The sequence below is a fragment of the Indicator indicator genome, chromosome 10 (genome assembly GCF_027791375.1).
Source record: "Indicator indicator isolate 239-I01 chromosome 10, UM_Iind_1.1, whole genome shotgun sequence".
Taxonomy (NCBI): domain Eukaryota; kingdom Metazoa; phylum Chordata; class Aves; order Piciformes; family Indicatoridae; genus Indicator; species Indicator indicator.
In genome coordinates this window covers 34,297,825-34,317,730 of record NC_072019.1, presented here as the reverse complement: position 1 = coordinate 34,317,730, position 19,906 = coordinate 34,297,825, and the positions used below count along the sequence as shown (strand labels likewise).

Sequence of the window (19,906 nt, the reverse complement as noted above, 5' to 3'; positions counted from 1 at the left end):
TTCCTAAAAACCCACCCAAGTGCCCTGGCTTTGTTACTGGAATTGAGAAGCGTGGCTCTGTAACAGATAAAATGTATATCCTAGCATCCCTGAGAGAGACTATTTCTCTGGGATTAGTTCTACTGACTCCTTTCAGAGAAAGGATGATGCAAACAAAGTGCTGCAGAACAGGGCCATACCATTGATCTCAACAGTGATCAAGCTCCTGAGTCAGCATGACTGTCTCACTACCCCTCCTATGCAGTTTTCAAAACTTGATTAATTTTGGAACCAGCTTATTTGGATTGCATGTGGACTTACAAATATTTAACAGCAAAAGATGCTGAATTATTTCACTGATGGTATAAAATTGTCATTTGCAATTCTCACTCTTGGTTACCTGAACTTGCTGTTTTGTTTGCCACAGTTAACTATTGAGAATATTGCAACATCCTTAAGCTGCTTTATTTTTACTAATCAGGCTTTGCAGCTTGTAAAACCATAGAAATGTAAGTTTCTTCAGTGTTCCAGTTTAGGTGAACTGAGCCTGTTCAGCTTTTTGTGATGGAAGCATGTAACGAGTTCATTCTGTGCCACCTCTCCTTTGCTGTCCCAACAAAGAGCTGGCACCCAAGTAACACAAAATACACTTCTTTACCTACTGTTGTTGTTAAAGATATTTCATACCTTTTACCTGAGCTATTTAAGTGCACCCAGGGGTTTGTACGTGCAAGTGGTTTGTTTTGCAGTGCAAAATGTGTCTGTCTGTAAATCAGCACCGCGTTTATGTATGGTCACTTGTTTTGGCACCTCTATGTTTCAACAGAAATATTAAATGGTTTTTATCCAAACCCTCTGATTCGTAAACCAAAAGGAGGTAAGTGAAGCAGTGCAGAACAGTACTTTTTATTCACCTTAGCTTTTTCTTGAGTGTTCTTCCCAGCTTATTCACTTTCCCACACAAGGCAGTGCTCCTGGACCAGCACCAGGGAGGTGGTGGGGTCGAGGTCCCTGGAGGTGTTTAAGAAAAGCCTGGATGAGGCACTTAGTGCCATAGTCCAGTTGATTAGATAGGGTTGGGTGGTTGGTTGAACTTGATGATCTTGGAGGTCTCTTCCAACCTGGTTGGGTCCCAGATGGCAGCCACCCCCTGCTAAGGTCTGTGCTCATGCTACTGTTTCTATTTCAGTTTTAGTAGGTGTATAGCAACATGAATTTGGTCTAATTTCTCTGGAAGCTACTGGCACGCAGGATGCTGGCAATTTAAAGGTGGCAGGTAGCCTTCCAGATCTCTCAGTCCTGTTCATGTCTACAATGGCCTGGAAAAACTAACAATCTCATAGCACAGGGGAGGCAGAACCTGCAGCTACTAAAGGTGAGTCCTCTGTTACTGCCAGGTTTGGAGCTTGGGTCTCACTTCCAGCTCATCAGATCCCTGAGGAGAGCAGCAGCAAGCTGCAGCCAGCCTGTGCTGCTGAAGAGGAGGGAGGGATAGCAACATGTACTCAGCCTTCTTTCCCTACCTGCTGCAGTAGGGCACACTTGCACCATAGAGCTTCAGCTGAGCTTTAAAGAGACATGAACAATTATTTAAAAATTCATTAAAATATTCAACTTTATTAACATTGTATTTACATAATATTTTTTTTCTTCCTGCTCTGGGTCAACCACGGTGAATGTTCAAAGGTAAAAAAGCATTAAGCAATAACCACAAGATGAAAACGTTTTAAACCTATACAATACTTTATACACAAATTTATACAAAGGAACACTTAAATAATACAACTGGACACAAAAATATACACTTTGAGAGAAATTCACATCAGTAATTGTATAAAGCTCTCTTCTCTATAGTAAGGGTCCTGAAAATTTAGGACTAAAACATTATCTCTGTAATGCAAAAGGGTTCTTGTGACAGTCCTCAAAGGCCACTGTATAGCAGATGGACATGTTCAAGGCTATCAGCTTGTATTTCAGTCTGTGTTCAAGTTTTGAGGTCCTTTTAGGATGACACATCAGAAAGAGAGTGGTGCAATAAACGGTGCTTAGGAAAGCAGAGGTTTAGAGCCAGTATTCAGATCTGCAGGCTCAAAACACCTACTTCTTAGTACTCAAACTTAAGTGTTCCTTCCTACCGTTTATTGAAAGAGAGTAAATGCACTTACAGAGTAACAACTGCAGCCAGCATGCTCCTGTGATTCTTCTATCAGGACAAACTGAAACCCAACCTACCCTGGGACTCTGAAAACAAAGGATACTGACTCACCTCCTCCCTCCTCCACTACATTTACATTAAGGCTTTGAATCATCTGACCCAAGATTTTACAACATTAAAATGAATGGGTCCACGTGGGTGCTCATCTGTCTCATTGAGACTCAGCATGACTAGGATTAAAGCTCACCACCTTAAGGAAACAGAAGGACACATGCTCATGCCTTGACTCTAGGCTTGTCTCTGAGTGAGAATGGAAAGTGGAGCAGTAACAGGATTTCATGGCAAGAGACCAGGATGGAACTGATTTTAAAAGAAAATGCTGAATTCAATGGCAACATCTTTGGAGAAACCTTTTTGTTTTGTTTTCATTAATTCCTATGGATTTCATGCAGAAAGATACTTCTTAAGATTACCTTAAGAAATTCTATTTGGGGTGGAATTGGAATGTGTATCCCAAACCGTTGATGAAAAGAGTCTAAAAGCTCTTCTGAGATTTGTGTCATACGTTTGTGTCTTGCAGTAATGGTTCTTTAGCTTCACCAGGAGCTTGTGGGCTGTGGGGATGGCCGTGGCTGCTGCAGTGTTTCTTCCAGTTGCTGGAACGTACGTTCAGGTTTGTGTGCTCAGGGATAAACAAGGCAACGAGCAGTGCCAGCAGCACAGAGCAGGCTCCAAATAAGAAGGGGGGCCCAGGAATTATAGAATTCTGAAAGAACAGGAAGAAACCAAGTATTAATGACCCAGCAGACATGCTGATAGACTAGGTGCTAGTTACATACAGGGAGTGAAACATTTTCCTTATGAGAGCCTGAGGGAGCTGAGGGCTTGGTAGCTTGGAGAGGAGGAGCCTGAGAGGTGACCTCATTGCTGCTGATAAAGATGTGCAGGGTGAGAGCCAAGAGGCTGGAGCCAGGCTCTGCTGGGTGATGCCCAATGACAGCACAAGGGGCAGTGGTGGAAGTTGAGGCACAGGAAGTTCCATGAGAACATGAGGAAAAGTTTCTTCACTGTGAAGGTGATGGAACAGGCTGCCCAGGGGGGTTGTGGAGTCTCCTTCTCTGAAGATACTCAAAACATGCCAGAATGCCTTCCTGTGTGATCTGATCTAGGTGATTCTGCTCTGGCAGGGGCATTGGACTGGATGATCTTTTGAGGTCCCTTCCAGCTCCTAATATTCTGTGATTCACCCCAAGGGGAAGTCTTCTAGAGGAAATCAGGAAAGACTGCTACACCCTAAGACACAGAGAAGAGAGAGAGAGTGTCTGGTTCTTGTTGATGGGTGCCAGCTTGCTATGCTAGTGCAGGTTCTTCCTGTCTATTAATTACTAAAAAAAATTAAACATGAACTTGATGAAAGGGCAATGAAACAAAAGCAGACAAGTGAAAGGTAAATACCACATCAAGGAGAGCAGAACAGTTGGATGCTGCTACCAGCCCATCCTTCCCTCACTCCAGTCTCTACAAGGGTCAGGCCTTGTCTGTACTGTGCAGTACTATTGGCTGTATTTCTTTGAAAGCTGAACTAAACCATCTTGGAAACAACAGGAACTGGTGGGCACAGGATCTCTTCCTGGTTTTTTTAATCAGTAAGAAGCGAATACCTGTTGTAAGTGGTACTGTGACACCACACTTCCTCCTGAGGGCGATTCGGGCAGGGGGAGTTCGTTCAGTTCAACGTGAAATATATAGAATATAAAACCATACAGTGCTGGTCCCAAGCCGTTACACAGCCCCCGAATTCCTGTTATCATCCCTTGAACAACACCTGGGAAAAGTAAAACACAGTCACCTCTCTATCTCTACACAGAGTTAGCTATTTTTAATGGATCAGACTAGTCACTCCCCCCCCCCTTCAAGCTGCTGGAAGCAGGAAGGCCTTGCACTGTGGGCAGCAAAGGGCTCAGAAACCCAGGTCTGGTCAAGGCTTGCTTCCATCTCCCTAGCAGCATCACAGGGTGGCAGAGCTCACACTGTGCTCATTCAGAGCAGCACACACATGGTAGTCCTGCTCTGCTGCCTCACCTGGGAGAGAAAGCACAACCTGGACAGAGAAGCAATGTGGCCAAGGTAAGGAACAGCAGCACCACAGCCATTTTGCTAAATATTTTGCTGCAACTGGGACCTGATGAAGGTTCGCTCTCTGTGCCAGAAGTGGGTGATACACACACCTCTGTTACAACTTCCAGGCAACTTGGATTAGTTACAGTAACTTGGATTATGTACAGGAAGTTCCACCTCAACATGAGGAGGAGGAGCCTCTTCACTGTTATGGAGCACTGGAACAGGTTCCCCAGGGAGGTTGTGGAGCCTTCCACCCCCTACCATCCTGTGATCATTCTGTGATCTTAATGTTTTCTGACCTGTGCTCAGCTGTATGGGCTACTCTGTGCCAAGAATCAGGCTGGCTGACTAGCACTAAGCTAACATCCTGGCATGTCTTTCTTCAGAGTATTCTTTGACTAGAATTCAAAGTATTAGAAGCAAACCTACCCTGCTGGTCAGCATCAGCAGTTCGTGAAACCAGCGCACTGACAGCTGGGAAAGTAATACTGGACATGGCTGCAACAGCACCAGCTGCCCACATCATCCTGCAAGAAAAGACAGGGTCAGAGTACCTGTGTCAGGAGCACACAGCGCTGTGAAAGCTCCTGAGACCTGGGGGTTATTGGGAGGTAATGGAGAAACCCAGACAAGTTGTAAGTATTTGAGACAGAGAAGTTGCTACACTGTGCTTGTTCTGAAGGGCACTGTGACTGGAGACAGGAGCAGCAGTCACGCTACCACAGAATGGCAACTCCAAAATGATCCTTTCAAAAGATGACAGAGTAGTACTAGCGTGAGAAACAACAGAAGAAAAACTCAAGCCCCTCCAATGATGTCATTCACACTGATAATAGCTGTTAAAGCAGACAGCTGAAGGACAGCTTTTAACGTGGTGATATTTTAAGTTACAAGCAGAGTGTTCAGGAGAGACAGGATTGGGTGACAAGAAGAATTAAACTGAAAAATCCTGTATCATCCAGCTTTGAAAATAAAGTGTACATACCAGGGCTCTGATCCAAAGCCATACCATGCCAGCTGGAGTATTTGAAAGCCCAGGCCCAGCAGGATGGTATTTTTATTTCCAATGGAGCGCATAAGTAAACTCAAAACTATTGTCTGTAAGGGGAAAAAAGGGAGAAGATGAAAAAAGCTTCAAAGACAGAGAGCATTTTGGTTGAAATATTAAATGCATAATAATAATAGTAACAATAAAAAAATAACCACCTCTCCCAAAGCAGCATTTCCCAAGCCTCTACCAGGAAAACAGCACCCACTTAGCAGGTAATATTAACAACCTGTCACCCACCCCCTCTCTGATGCACAAAGGATCCAAATGAAACAGAGCCTGGCTGGCAAAGCTGAGCTGTGTTCTATACAAGGTACAGTAAGGCTGCTAATGCATTGCTAGAGACTCTAAACTCAGCCACAGCAAAGCAAAGTGCCACTGCTGGAACCACAGTGGTTTGTGAGGTTTCCATGGTGCTCAGCTCTTTGGAAGCTCCCAAGTCAGTGAAATGGAGAGCAGTGACTCACCTGTGCAATGATGGAGAGAATCCCAAGGACAGCTATAAATGCTGCAACACTTTCAGAGGAAAATCCCATGATCTGTGTCAAGAAAAGGCAATTTGATTATTAGCTGTGTGCCATGATGTCACAAAGCTGACTGGGGGAAGACTGCACAACTCTGGTATATTCCACGCCTCCCTAACTTACAGAAAGAATTGTGTTTCAGCTTTTTTTTCCTATTAAATCAAGCAAGTATGCATAAATAAAGGGACATGAGTAGAAAACAAGGAAATGGCTCTCTCTCTCAAAAAAAACCCAACTAAACAGCAAACAGCATAGTCCAAGAAATAGGCAAACCATTATATTGGTTTATAACTCATTCATCTCTTTTTATCTCTAAAAAAGAAGCAAAACCAAAACAGCAAGAGGACTGAGAGTAGCTGCTGGCATTATAGTAGTTATCTACACTTTCTGTATTGATTCAGCAATATTAAAAACTTTCCTGTAAATTTTTGTTCAAATCCATAAAAATGTTCAAGTTACCTGTCTGAGGTATAGGAAGAAGCTGGAATATTGACCTGCCTCTGGGAGGTAGGAGAGAAAGACGGTTATGCAGATGAGCAGCACAACTGAGTCCTGGCCGACTTTCTTCAGTGACTGTGGCAAGAGGAGAGTTATAAACCCTTTAATCTTCATAGTGAGAGAAGCGTACCAAGCAAAAATCTGCAGAGCAGGTCCACTAGTGAAGCTGTTAGGTGGCACCACCACAGGCTCACAGGATGGTAGGGGTTGGACGGGACTTCTGGAGATCTTCCAGTCCAACCCCTCTGCCAGAGCAGGACCAGAGAATCCAGCACTGGTCACACCGGAACACATCCAGACAGGGCTGGAAAATCTCCAGAGAAGGAGACTCCACAACCTCTCTGGGTAGCCTGTTCCAGTGCTCTGTGAGCCTCACAGTAAAGATGTTCTTCCTTATCTTGAGGTGGAACCTCCTGTGCTGTAGTTTATATGCACTGCCCCTTGTCCTATCACAGGGAGCAACTGAGCAGAGGCTGTCCCTGTCCCTTCCTTCCTGACACCCAACCCTCAGATAGTTGTAGGCATTGATCAGATCCCCTCTCAGTCTTCTCCTCTCCAGACTAAACAGCCCCAGGGCTCTCAGCCTCTCCTCATCCAGCATTGCTCCAGTCCCTTCAGCATCCCTGTAGTGCCTGCCATTGGCCTCTCCAGCAGATCCCTGTCCCTCTTGAACTGGGGGGCTCAGAACTGGATACAGCATTCCAGGTAGAGCCCTACCACAGGGCAGAGTAGAGGGGGAAGAGAACCTCCCTGGATCTGCTGGGGACACTCCTCTGAATGCACCCCAGAACCCCATTGGCCTTCTGGCCACCAGGGCACATTGCTGACCCATGCAGAACTTGTCCACAGGGCTGTTTCTCCAGCAGATCACCTCCTAACCTGTACTGCTGCAGTTTATTCTTCCTTCCCAGGTGCAGGACTCTGCACTTCTCCTTGTTCAACCTCATGAGGTTCCTCTCTGCCCAGCTCCCAGTCTGTCATAGTCTCACTGAATGGCCACACAGCCTTCAGACATCTCAGCCAAGCCTCCCAGTTTGGTATCATCACACTTGCTGAGCAGACTGTCTGTCTGTTCCCTCATCAGTGCAATTCCAAACCATTCCCTGCATGCTTAGCAAGATTACTGGCAGAAGTACTAGTGCAATGCAGGGTTAAACCTGAAAAATCACAGGCTTTGCTTTTCGAGCTTGAAACAAAGTAAATTCCAAAAGCTTGGCATTTGGGAATGACAAAATATTTCACATTTAAACAGCTTACTGCAAAGGGGTCAGCCTGTTCCCACGAAATGGGTGCTCCCCAGGATGCTGGCCTCATCTTCTCTGGCAGTGATTCTGGCACAGCAACAAGGATAAAACAAATGTCTAACAAGGCTATTGCTGTAGCCAGCACCACAACCAGGCTGTCTCCGTAGACTCGACCAAGGTAGGCACCAATTGCAGGGCTGGTAACTAAACTTGCCGCAAAAGTTGCTGAAACCTGGAACACAGAACAGCTGGTGAGATTTTCAATGACAGAACCAACAGCACTATTCTCACTTGCTCTGCTTTCCAGAAGCCTAACCACTGCAATCAGGCAGTGACTACAAGCACCCTTTTCCCTCCAACCACATGGCAGCAACTGTGTGTTTCAAACAGCCCCAATTTCACAAGAAAAACTGGGTGGCAGTGGAGGCTCACAGCACTCATGTGTACTGCCCAAATCAGGTCTAATTAACTACACAGTCTGCTGAGATCTCTGGGAAGTGAGGCCTGCACTTAATCTTTGGATTAGTGAAATATCCAATGCCTATTAAGAAAAAAAAAAAAAACCAAACAAACAATCACAGGTACCAAGGGCATATGAAATTACTTGTACTGGTTAATCCCAGCCAGCACAGAGCATCTTCAGAAATCAGTTTCCAGTTAACCAGTTGGCCTTGCTGTGAAAGATGTTAGCTCTACAACTGAAGGAACTGTCTCAACCTATCTCAATCCCTGATGTGTACGGGCAGAAAGAACTGTAGTTCTGCATGTGTTCCTTTGGGCTCTTCCTGCTGAAGATAAAGGATTCTATAACTTGAATGCAACAAAAATTCTGCTAATCTGTATCACACAGGGCTGTGAAAGCTCCTGAGACCAGGAGCTTATTGGCAGGTATTGGAGAAATGCTGACGAGTTGTAAGAATTTGAGACAGAGAAGTAACTCCACTGTATTTGTTCTGAAGGGCAGTGTGACTGCAGACAGGAGCAGAAATAGTCAAGATACCATACAATGGCAGCTCCAAAATGATCCTTTCAGATGACAGAGTAGTACAATGGAAGAAAAACTAGAGGCCCTCAAATGATGTCATTAGCACTGATAACAGCTGTTAAAGCAGACATCTGAAAGACAGCTTTTAACATGGTGATATTTTAAATTACAAGCAGAGTGTTCAGGAGAGACAGGATTGAATGACAAAAACAATTAAACAGCAAAGTCTTACTGCAAGCTAAAAATCAACTTGCCCCAGAAGAAACAAACCCAGAATTTTGAAAAGCTTTACTGCAGAGGGACAGAGCCAAGCCATACATACCAAACCATAGGCCATGCTCCTCTCATGTTCTTGGGTTATGTCTGCTACGTAGGCAAAAACTACAGAAAACGTCACTGCAAAAACTCCAGAGACAGAGATAACAGCAAAGTACCACCTGAGAACAGCAGAAAAAAAGTTAGGGCAGCTACACAGAAACAAAAGGTCTGTATTTACAGTCCAAGTACAATTCAACAGTAAGACAGCTCATCCAACTTTTCCTGACAAGGATTAAGATAAATTTGGATAGAGCTAGATGTGAACCTAGAACTGTGTAGCTCCTCCCTAGTGCCTGGAGTACAAACAGCATCATATTCTAACATCTATAAAAAGTACTTCAAGGAAGAGAAGTGTTAGACTACCTTCAATTGGCTCCCTGGGGTCCAAAGCAAATTAGCAATTTCAGTAACTTCAGTATTCTGAGATCTGTTGGAGAGCAGTGAAGGGGAAAAGGACCTGGGGGTCCTAGTGGATGGGAGGGTAACCATGAGCCAGCAATGTGTTCTTGTGGCCAAGAAGGACAATGGCATCCTGGGGGGGATTAGAAGGGCTGTGGTTAGTAGGTCAGAGAGGTTCTCCTCCCTCTCTACTCTGCCCTGGGGAGGCCACATCTGGAATATTGTGTCCAGTTCTGGGCCCCTCAGGTCAGGAAGGACCTCAGGGAACTGCTTGAAAGAGTCCCGTGGAGAGCCACAAAGATGATAGAAGGAGTGGAACATCTTCCTTATGAGGAGAGCCTGAGGGAGCTGAGGGCTCTGTGGCTTGGAGAGGAGGAGCCTGAGAGGTGACCTCATTCGTGTTGATAAAATGTGCAGGGTGAGTCCCCAGAGGCTGGAGCCAGGCTCTGCTGGGTGATGCCCAATGACAGCACAAGGGGCAGTGGTGGAAGTTGAGGCAGAGGAAGTTCCATGGAAACATGAAGAAAAGCTGTGAGGGTGGCAGAACACTGGAAGAGGCTTCCCAGGGGGGTTGTGGAGTCTCCTCTGGAGATACTCAAAACCTGCCTGGATGTGTTCCTGTGTGCCCTGGGATAGATGATCCTGCTCTGGCAGGGGGGTTAGACTGGATGATCTTTCTAGGTCCCTTCCAGCCCCTGACATTCTGTGATTCTGTGAGACTCTGGTCACTGAGGGATCTCAGCTTCAGCCTTTCCTTAATGCTGCAGATGCCATCACTAGCCAAGTGAAACTGATCTACATTTAGAAACAAGCTACTTCCCAGAAAAGGGGTGAAGAGTCCATGGACAATCTGTGTGACTGGAGAAAAATGTAAGAAGGCTGATGGGGCTGCCTGGGGTGCTGGCTCTGCCCTGCATCGCTGCAGTCTCTGTTAGTTCAGCTGCATCCCCAGGTGCAGCATGTGGGTTGCCCAACACCACTGAGTTCTGACATGGGCACCACCTGGGAGCTTACTAACCTGCACACAGCCTGAAAGCTGGTGGGGTTAAAACCTGAGAAACAAGAGTTTACAACTGCAGCCAGGCTTTGGCTACAAATGGTTACTTCCCACACTAGCTAGCACTAGCTAAGTTTTCCATTTCTGCAGAGTTAGTTACTGTTTGAGTAACACAGCCACAATGAAGGCCCCCCCAGTTCACTGGACAGCATTCCAGTACTTTTTCTAAGTGTGTTGAAGCAGGAATTGGGACCTGTAGCACAGAGCTCAAAACCAGCAGCTCTTAAAATTCTAAGCATGGCATTTGGCCTCACAGCAGCTACTTCCATGTGACTCTGCTGTTCCAGCTTTGCACAGAAAGCACACAAAAGCCTGAAACTTCCATGGAGCTCAAGCAGTATTTTACTAACACTGCCACAAACATTAAACACTGTATTAAGCCACAAATCTAGTGTTAAAGAGTTTACTAACCATGGGCTGATCTTCATCAGTGGTATGGGTGCACAGGTGAAAAATACTGTTAGCAGCAAGAAGGACTTCCGACCCCACACGTCAGACAGGGCACCTATGAGTGGGGCACTGAGGAATGATAATAAGCCCTGAATGAAAGAAAACATTTGGAGTTGGAATTCAGGGGTTAGAATTGTTAACAGCAGAGCATCGCACATCTGACAGCAGCCTGGGCTCTGGTAAAGTTGATGACTGTAGTGCAATGCATGGTCACACATTACTGATCTCCCATCCCATGTCTGATTACAAAAAATTTGAGATTTATTATCTCAAAAGTACAGATTTCAAAATATGAGTGATCCAGCCACACTGCCAGCTTTATAAAACATGTTTTTCTACCTTTATATAGTTAGAATTCACATAAATTTAACTAACTGAAAATACTCTACTGCATCAACAAGCTCCAAGTAACAAATTCTCACATTTTAACACAATGTGTGCCATTTGGGATTAGTCAACCACCTTTTATTTGCCGAAGCCAAGCAGTGGCTACAGACCAAGCAGTATCTTAGTAGAAGTAAAACGATGCACATTTGCTTTTTAAGCAGTAATTGATTCCTGATTTATACCATGTCATCTTGAAAAACCTCCTGACCATTTCTCTCCATTTCTACACTCCTCCCACCATTCACTGTAATTTGTAACTTCTGTTGCCTTACCTTTACTCCTTGAATTAGACCATTCATTAGAAAGGTATGTTTTGGGAAGGTTTCATGCAGAACCTGGAGGAGAAATGCAAGCAGTGTCACTTACACAATATTAACTATAAATATTGCTCAAAGTGCATCCAACTTCTATGGCAGCACAACACAAATAATCTTTAAATCACATGGAGGTCACTGAGATTTCAGATATACTTGATAGAAGCTTCAGTTCTTTCAACTTCAGGAAGGACTCACAACTTCAAGTGTCTGAAATCTGAACATACTGCAGAGATCCCAGAAAATTATCTCAGACCAGACTCTACACACTACTCTGTCATCTGTAGGGCAGAGACATCATCACACTGAAGTGCCTCTCAGTTGGGTGACCAGAGCCTAGATACAGGGGTTGAGACAGGCATCTCCCTCAGCCTGACCTGTGTTACATGAGAGGGCTTCCATCCTTTGTATCTTAAGAGACTCTTCACGGTAAACATCAGCTTACAGAGCTCACCGAGACTGTGTTTTAGGTGGAGCCCACTTAGAAATCTTTCAGGCTTCTCCTCCTTTTAATTTACAAGCATGTATCACTCTCACAAGATTAAATCCAAATGGAAAGTAACCAGCCACATCAGAAAGTAATTTGGTACAAGCGCACTGGTTTGAGTGTCTCACTCATCAGAGGGCAGCTTCAACTGGTATAACAGGGTCTGCACTCAGAAGCCTTTGTTTAGAGCACAGCCAGGTCAGCAAAGTTCTACCTACACACAGACATGCATGCATGATGTTACCAGAGTGTTATTTTTGCCCTTATGTTTGTAATGTGCCAACTTCTCCTAGCATCTTGAAAGGAAAGATTTAATTACTGTCTGTCTTGTTTCAAAGTCAGAAAATATTTACACATAAGCTTGAGTCTCAGCACAGTTGCAAACAAACAGCTATGCTGGATCATTACACTGCTTCAATGAAGTCATTTTAAATTCCCAATTCCACGAGAAAATGCAGAACTTTTCATCTGCACAATGACACAACTGTCACTTAATTCAGAAGGTGTTGAGTGCCTCTCCAGTAACTGCCTCATCTCCCAAACACAGCAGACAAATGCTCAGGCCTATCACTTACCACCAGAGTGGGTGCTGTCAAAAGTCCCCAAGCAAAGAACTCCAAGAAGATCACAATAACAGCGTGGTAGACACTAGGTGAACCTATTCCTTGAGGCTAAAACAAGAGGAAAAACAGGTGATGAAAACAGGTAACCATCTGTGACAATCACAAGAAATGCACCTGAACATTATAAACAGAAGTAAGAAATTAAACAGGTCTCAAAACAGCAGAAAACTGTTACTCGAGTGGTCAGGTACTGAGTGCAAGTCCTTTTGTAACCCTTTGCTGCTAACATCCTCAAGTTAGCATCCTTAATCCTCTACAGAATATAAAGCACACTCACACCTGAAATGACAAAATAAACCACTTACAGTGCCAGTGTGGGAAACAAGGGTGCTACTGAAAGCAGAAGCAGACTCTTCCTGAGTATTAGTTCCTTAAGAGGAATTCTTAAACCCACACAATGCTGGATGCAAATCAAGTTTTCATGACTTTCAAACATGGCAGTGGTCACACTCAGCTATCCCAAAGTCTAAGTACCTGCTCTATAACCCTTCTGATAGTAAATGGCACCATGGCTACATACAAAACACTGATAGCTCTAACTCAGGAAAGAAAAATCTGAACTAGTGAATGCCAGAGGTGAGTTCTGGGAACAGCACCAGTCACTTCCCAAATACTGAGAGCAGGCCCATTAGCTACAACCTGCTTCAGATGTAGGTAGAGGCCTGTGTAACAGATCTGAAACAAGGAACCTGAAATTCCTCAGTGGTTTAGCATATTCAGAAGGAACTTCTGAAGAGAACAAAAAGAGGCTAAGTGGGACAACCTGCTCCTCTCATATGCTCTGTAAATGCCACCCTGTTAAACGACATGCCGCAGCTCATCATTTGCAAGTGGAACAAACTGCACTAATGATTTTCCTATGAAGGCAGTGTGAAGAACACATCAGAAAGCTCACAGACTTGCTTCAAGCATACAAGTGCTGCCTTAACATCTGCTTTCACAACTTTGTGTGAAGGTGAGCTACCATCAGTGACTAGACCTAGAATTTCTACTGAGCAAACACACACAGGCTAAGGTCCTCAGCTACTTCTTAAGAAGGCTCAGGGGGATCTATCAACACATGTAAGTATCTGGTGGGAGGGAGGAAAAACTTTTTTCAGAGGCATCAGTGACAGGATTGGAGGTATACACTGAAATACAGAAAGTTCTACTTAAATCTTGAACAAAACAGACCTCTGGAAACAGGCTGCCCCGGGAGGTTGTATAATCTCCATCACTGACCTGACTGGGTCTGGTCCTGAGCAAACTGCTCCAGCTGACCCTGTTTTGGCGAAGAGTGGGTAGTTGGATTTGAGATGTTCAGAGGTGCCTCCCAACCTCAAATACTACACAACTTTAAGTTGGGTAACAGATTCTTTCTTTGTGCAAGTCACACCTCCAGATTCCACTATTTCCAATAGAGAAGCTGGGGGGACGGGGTGGGGGGGTGGGGGGAAGTCTTTTGAGCAGTTTAGAAAATAACTACAGAAATCCACGCTGGCCATTCACCCCTTTTGCTAGGAACAATCATAAGTTGCAAAAGTAACCATAGCAATACATAAAAGATGAGCTACAAAAGTGCCTCAACACTGTGCTGTTTTTCTTTCCTAAGCTCTATTCAGTAACACCACACAGGTATTTCTGCTGTTTTTTCAGCCTATTTCAATCAACAGTCTTTATAGGTAGAGAAAGTGGATATCATTACCTTCACTTCCCACAACTCCTTTCCTTTTCCACCCACAACCACTACTCTAGTTTTGGGTTAAAAATTTATCTATCTCTCCACAAATTGTAACCATCTTGGCTGTTTGGCTCAGTCAGATACAGCAAATCAGGTTCATTCTCACAGTTCCCAGATTCCTGTGAAGTTACAGGCTCAAGACACCCTCTGCTCCCCTCCAGGCATTACAGATGGTGAAGTAGAAATCATAAACTATCCCTGCCCTTCCAAGCACCAGGGGTCAAAAGTATCCCATTCTGTTGATACAGAGCAAAGGCAAACTCAAAAGCCACTTGTCTCGGTGCTGCCCTTATCCAGTTCTGGGCAGCTACTTGGAGATCATGTGCACAAATCAATTTCACAGAATGAAACCTGTGCCTGTCCTGTGCAGCTTACTTATCACACATATTGGTCTTATCTACATGAAGGAAGAAGAAAAAAAAAAAAAAAGAAGTAATGTAGTCACATTCACATCATCACCTCTAGCTATTTTTAAAGATGACTGCCAACTAGAAAGCAGCAAAAATGTTCCTGAGGTGGAAGAAAGAGGGAAGGAGATTAGTAAGTGGTTACATTACTGGGCATTAAGGTACATTATGTGCATTCAGTCCACAAGACTTAAGTGGTAGTCTGATGTACCCTCCTCCCCCAACATGCACAGTGCAGGTGCTGGGTTTTCAGCCCTGTCTGACTCTACAAACCTGCCCTGCTGTGATTTACAAACTGGCTAATGGAGTGTAATGTAACAACCTAAGTGCAGCCAAATCAGAAGGCCTTGCACCTGGAGACAAAAGCTAAGGAGGCTTTCTGTGAACAACCTGGAAATGAGATGTTCCCATCAGAGTAATAGCAACCCTGCCCTGTAACCGTGGAGCCAGAGCTGAGCGTATTTATGTTATGTAGAGTTGGGGGCATAAAACAGTGCTCTAAGAATGCCCCTTTCTCTAGGCAGAGAGAAAACGTCTTTAACCAAAGACTTTACTATCAGTCATGCCAGTGATAATAAGTCATGCCAGGCAACCCTAAGAACACACATCTGACAACAGCAGAGCAACAATTCATCAGATACAAGAGCACAGCTGCTACTTCTCTGCTGCAGAGGAAGAGACATCAAAATAAAGTACTAAGCTCTCATGCTCTGCAGCACTGCCCAGGCCTGTACCCCCTAGTATGTTTTGTGACTACTTCAAAAAAAGCATAATCTCACATAAGGTTAATTCCAACTGGTCATAAAGGAAAGCAAAATTATTGAGACCGTTGAAACCACTTCACTGGCGCTATTGCTTCTCCTCTGGTGACCCTGACCACACAGAGCTGAGTACACATGCCATTACAGAGGGGTTTTGTGATACAGCTGCTGAGCTTCAGAGATGAATCACACAAAAATACCACCACGCACCAAGCCAACCTCCTGCACGCCCACCACTTCGCCAAGGGGATCCAGCATAACCTGCAGTGTGAGGAAAGGCTTTGCAGAAGAGTTTTTTCTCTTTTGCTTGTTTTTGGGTTTCCACATCAGAATCATAGAATGGTCTGGGCCAGAAGGGACCTCCAAAGCTCATCCAGTCCAACCTCCCCACAGTCAGCAGGGACATCCCCAACTAGATCAGGCTGCCCAGGGCCTCGTGGAGCCTCACCGTGAATGTTTCCAGGGAACAGGCCTCAACCACCTCCCTGGGCAACCTGTTCCAGTGTTCCACTACCCTCACAATAAAGAGCTTGTTCCTAACATCCAATCTAAATCTGCTCTTCTCTAGTTTGAAGCCATTACCCCACATCCTGTCACTGCAGGCCTTTGTAAACAGACTCAGCAGTTAGAAGTGCAAATGAAATTGACTGAAGTTGCCCATCAGTAAACTCTTCTTGCTGGTGACACTGCCTTGTTAAACAGCTGTACATTCTTGCCAGCAAGACTCACACAATCTTCTTTGGTGCCAGACAGTTTCAAAATAAACCAATCAGGCTGGAAACTGTACATGCAGATGCTTGATTAACGACGAATTTGTCAGTTTGAGACATTCACAACACAGGCCATTTTCATTTACTTGTTTCCCATAATGTCACAGAGCAGGTTGGGTAAGCAAACTAACTAAGAAACTGAGTGCACAAGGCTACTTAAACGTTTCTGCAAACATATCAAACAAAACACCACAGAACGTTAGGGGTTGGAAGGGACCTTGAAAGATCATCCAGTCCAACCCCCCTGCCAGAGCTTACAGTTTTGCTGTCATTATAAAAAATGTACTGTTATACCAGACTTCAAAACTTCAAAAACACATTTAAAACAAATTCTGAAAACTTTATTGGAAGGCAGAAAAATATCAGAACTGGTATTTTTGTTATGCAATGCTTATAGCGCTCCCCCCCACCTTGCTTTCCAACATTTTAAAACCAGCTGAAAATCATACCGAACTCAGACGAGTTTGCACTCTGCTTTTGAAACTGGTGGGAGGCAATGAAGGCAGGACCCTAAATATCACTGAGTGCAGTTACTGTAACTTCCTTTCTCCCCTCTCAGCAAAAGAAAGTTAAAGTTCAGAGAAAAAGGATGCTTCTAAGTATTTTAATTAAGGATTAGTCCAGAGAAAAATTCTGAAGCACCACGTCCCACTAGTAAAAACATTTACTCTGCTTCTGTTACTCATTCTAAATTATTTGCATGTACACGACAATCCCATGTGTTTCTATCTTCACAAAGAGCAGGGAAATGTGTCTTGAAAACATCAACATCCATCACCGGTATTAGTTTTGCTTCTTACCACTAAGCAATGCAGACTGCCAGTCACCAGTTCAGGGAACAACTCCCCCAGACACTTCCCTCTCGTCTGTTGTTGTTCCCCAAAGACAAACCGAAGGGCCAGCTCTGATTCAGCCTGTCAAGATGGCTCTTTATTTGAAATACTGACACTGTATTTAGAAATGTGTGTATCAAAGCTACACAGAGGAAAAAAAAAAATCCAAGAACAGTGATACACTGGAATGCTACTCACTAATTAAAAACCCCAAACAATTTCCAGCAGCTAAAACACTTAAGAGCTTCCTTTCTTTTAAAAAATCATACATTTAAGAGGAAGCAAGAAACTGGGAGGCAACTGCACAACACTTCCTTCCCAGCACCCTCTATGGGACTTCTCTAATTCAAGAAGTAGTCCCACCACTCACTGGTCTACTCTTTCTCAGACTCTGAGGACAGAATGCTGCTCGGATGGTGTGCGTGCAAGGCCCATCCCAGATGGCCTTTGCACCACCAAAACTGCGTTCTAACAACACCACTCGGCGCTTCCTGCCTCCCTTTACAATGGCCAACTGCCAGCTCGCACCGTCCCAGGCTATTGTGCAGCCAGCTGCTGCTCCCAAGCAGACAGCTGCTTTCTAGCAGCAATTCCTTAACGCAAAGATTCATTTAAGTAATTTTCAACATACAGCTGGCTTTAGACACGCAACCGCACGATCGGAGACAAACGTATGCGATCTGCTGTTACCTATGACAAACTCTTGAAGGCGACGCTTGCTCCTGAATCCTACAACTCGGCCTACATTGAGAAAGAGCATTTCCGAGAACGAACTGAACGGGCATGACACCCTCATAGGTGTTTCTCGGGCTCCTGCCCCAAGGAAGCCAGCCCAAAATCCCGAAACCAAGCTATCGGGGCTGCAGCAACTCTCAGCACAGAGGAAACTGAGAGTTGGCCATAGCACTCCGCCCGGAGCCGCGGAGGGAGCTCGGCCCGCTCGCACACCGCCAGCTGCGACTGCCACAGGCCCACGGACCCACCGCCCGCCCATCCCCGACCCGGACCGGGCCCAGCCGCACCTGCCTCGGCCCCCTTGCCCGATCGTTGCCAGCCCTCCGCACGGCCGCGGCCCTTTGGGACCCACCGCCACCAGCTGGCCCCACAGCCCCCCCCCAGCGCCGAGGCCGACCCGCCGCTCGCCGGCCCCGCCCGGCCTCACCGTCCCGCCGTCCTTAATGATGATCTTCTTGGCCAGCATGATACTGCGGTTCACGGCGCGTTTCTTCTTCTTCCCCCCCTGGGTCATTTTACCATCCTACAGCCCCGGGGGGGAGCGGGGGCAGCAGCGGACCCTCCCCAGCAGCTGGGCCTTCGCCTGCCTTCCCCGCGCGGCCGCCGCCAGCGTTCAGGCTCCCGCCGCCATCTTGCCCGGCCAGCCCCGGGCGCAGCCGCCGCCGCGCATCACGCGATCGCCCCATTGGCCGGCGCCCCTCACGTGCGCAGGACGTGCCGCACGCGGAGGCCGCGTTCGCCCAGCCGCCTCCGGCTCGCTGGCCAGAGCCGGGGAAGCGCCGCACGTGTAAGGGAAATAAGGCCCTGTGCTGCCGGCGGCCTGCTCTTCGCTCTGATGCGCTCGCCAGAGCCACCGCCCCGGGCCCTGGCAGCCTGCCCGGCCGGAGCGCCGAGGAAAAGACAGACCCCACTGGCATTCTGTGCCACCTCTCTCCGAACCAAACCTCTATCTTTTGGCACACCGACCTCCGCCTCTGCTACTGGAGACAGCTTATTTTCCCTATCCAGGCAACAATAGATGACTCCGGCATTTTTGTCCCTTTAGGAGTCTCGGCTCACACACCTGAATCCTCAGAGCTTGTGCCTGCCCCCTCTCAACAGAACCTAAAGGGTTGTTTACAGCTTTTTCCTCCCTCCCTATGCCTGGAAAAAAAAGGAAGAAAAAAGATTTTTTCAAAGTACATAACCACAGAGATAATCCATCTTAAAATCCAACATGGGGACACTCTGGTTTCTTGCTCTGCGTTTCAAATGCCACTTAGGAAAGCTTTAACAACTTCCAAGGGGCAGGCCATTTCAGGTTCTGATTTACCACATTGCCTGCACATAGCAAGGTAACAGATACCAGTATTCCCAAAGCATCACACATTTTAGCAAAGAAAATCTTTTAGAAATATGTACTGTTACTACTTTTGATGCAATTCCTTCACTTCCTGCATTTCAATGCCTGCACTAAATGGAGCAACTTAAGTCCCACATCCAGAAGTACTAAATTCACAACCTCAGACACCTCTCTGTGGCCACTTACCAGTTCTTACGCCCTTTTTCACACAGTCCTCCCACCTTCCAACCCTGTTACTGCCTATGCCTATCTCCCCAGCTCCTGTGACATCCCTGTTTCCTTCAAAACCTCAGCTGTGCATTGGCATCTTCCCTGACCACATGAACAGTGGCTGCTATGCCAAAGCTCAACCCTAACCTACAGATCTGCTCTCTTGCTCCCTTACAGCACTCACTCACTACCTAAGATCATGTGGGCTTAACAGCCTTAACACCAAGCACTCTCTTGTCTCATCATAATGCAGCTTTTAAGGTGTTTAGAATTTAATGACGTGTAGCCCCACTCAGGCCAATGAATCTGCTCTGGTCTTCCAGTGAGACAAAGGCAGACAGACTCTAGCTCATGACAGGAAGGATGGCTCTGCTGGGCTATCCACAGGGGAACAAGGATGTTTGAGCCGTTGCTGTCATCAGTCATCTGTTAAAAGTTTTAATAAGTTATGCCAAGTAGATGACAGATCTGTTTCAGGGTTTCTCAGCACTTCCACTTGAAAAGGAGAGTGATCCTAAAAATCTGGCATGGTTTCAAGT

The 19,906-nt window shown here is 45.7% G+C and overlaps 1 protein-coding gene across 1 annotated transcript; it reads right to left on the bottom strand.

The window, feature by feature from the left end:
- Positions 1-1,614: 1,614 nt before the first annotated feature.
- MFSD14A (major facilitator superfamily domain containing 14A) lies at positions 1,615-18,332 on the bottom strand. Its single transcript, XM_054383947.1, has 12 exons — positions 18,243-18,332; positions 12,542-12,637; positions 11,438-11,500; positions 10,740-10,867; positions 8,877-8,991; positions 7,583-7,801; positions 6,287-6,400; positions 5,771-5,842; positions 5,241-5,353; positions 4,685-4,782; positions 3,796-3,959; positions 1,615-2,900 (listed from the first exon to the last, which is right to left on the bottom strand). The coding sequence occupies exons 1-12, from the start codon at positions 18,327-18,329 to the stop codon at positions 2,694-2,696; spliced, it is 1,476 nt and encodes a 491-aa protein (XP_054239922.1). The 5' UTR covers positions 18,330-18,332; the 3' UTR covers positions 1,615-2,693.
- Between the last annotated feature and the right edge of the window lie 1,574 nt (positions 18,333-19,906).

What these genes read in the sequence shown, in the direction of transcription:
- MFSD14A (XM_054383947.1), bottom strand. Translation starts at nt 18,329, where the DNA reads ATGACCCAGGGGGGGAAGAAGAAGAAACGCGCCGTGAACCGCAGTATC. An exon ending in TCATTAAGGACGGCGGGACG is followed by an intron (nt 12,638 to 18,242) that starts GTGAGGCCGGGC and finishes CTCTTGTTTTAG; the next exon opens with CCTCAAGGAATAGGTTCACC. An exon ending in GGAGCATGGCCTATGGTTTG is followed by an intron (nt 7,802 to 8,876) that starts GTATGTATGGCT and finishes TCTGTGTTCCAG; the next exon opens with GTTTCAGCAACTTTTGCGGC.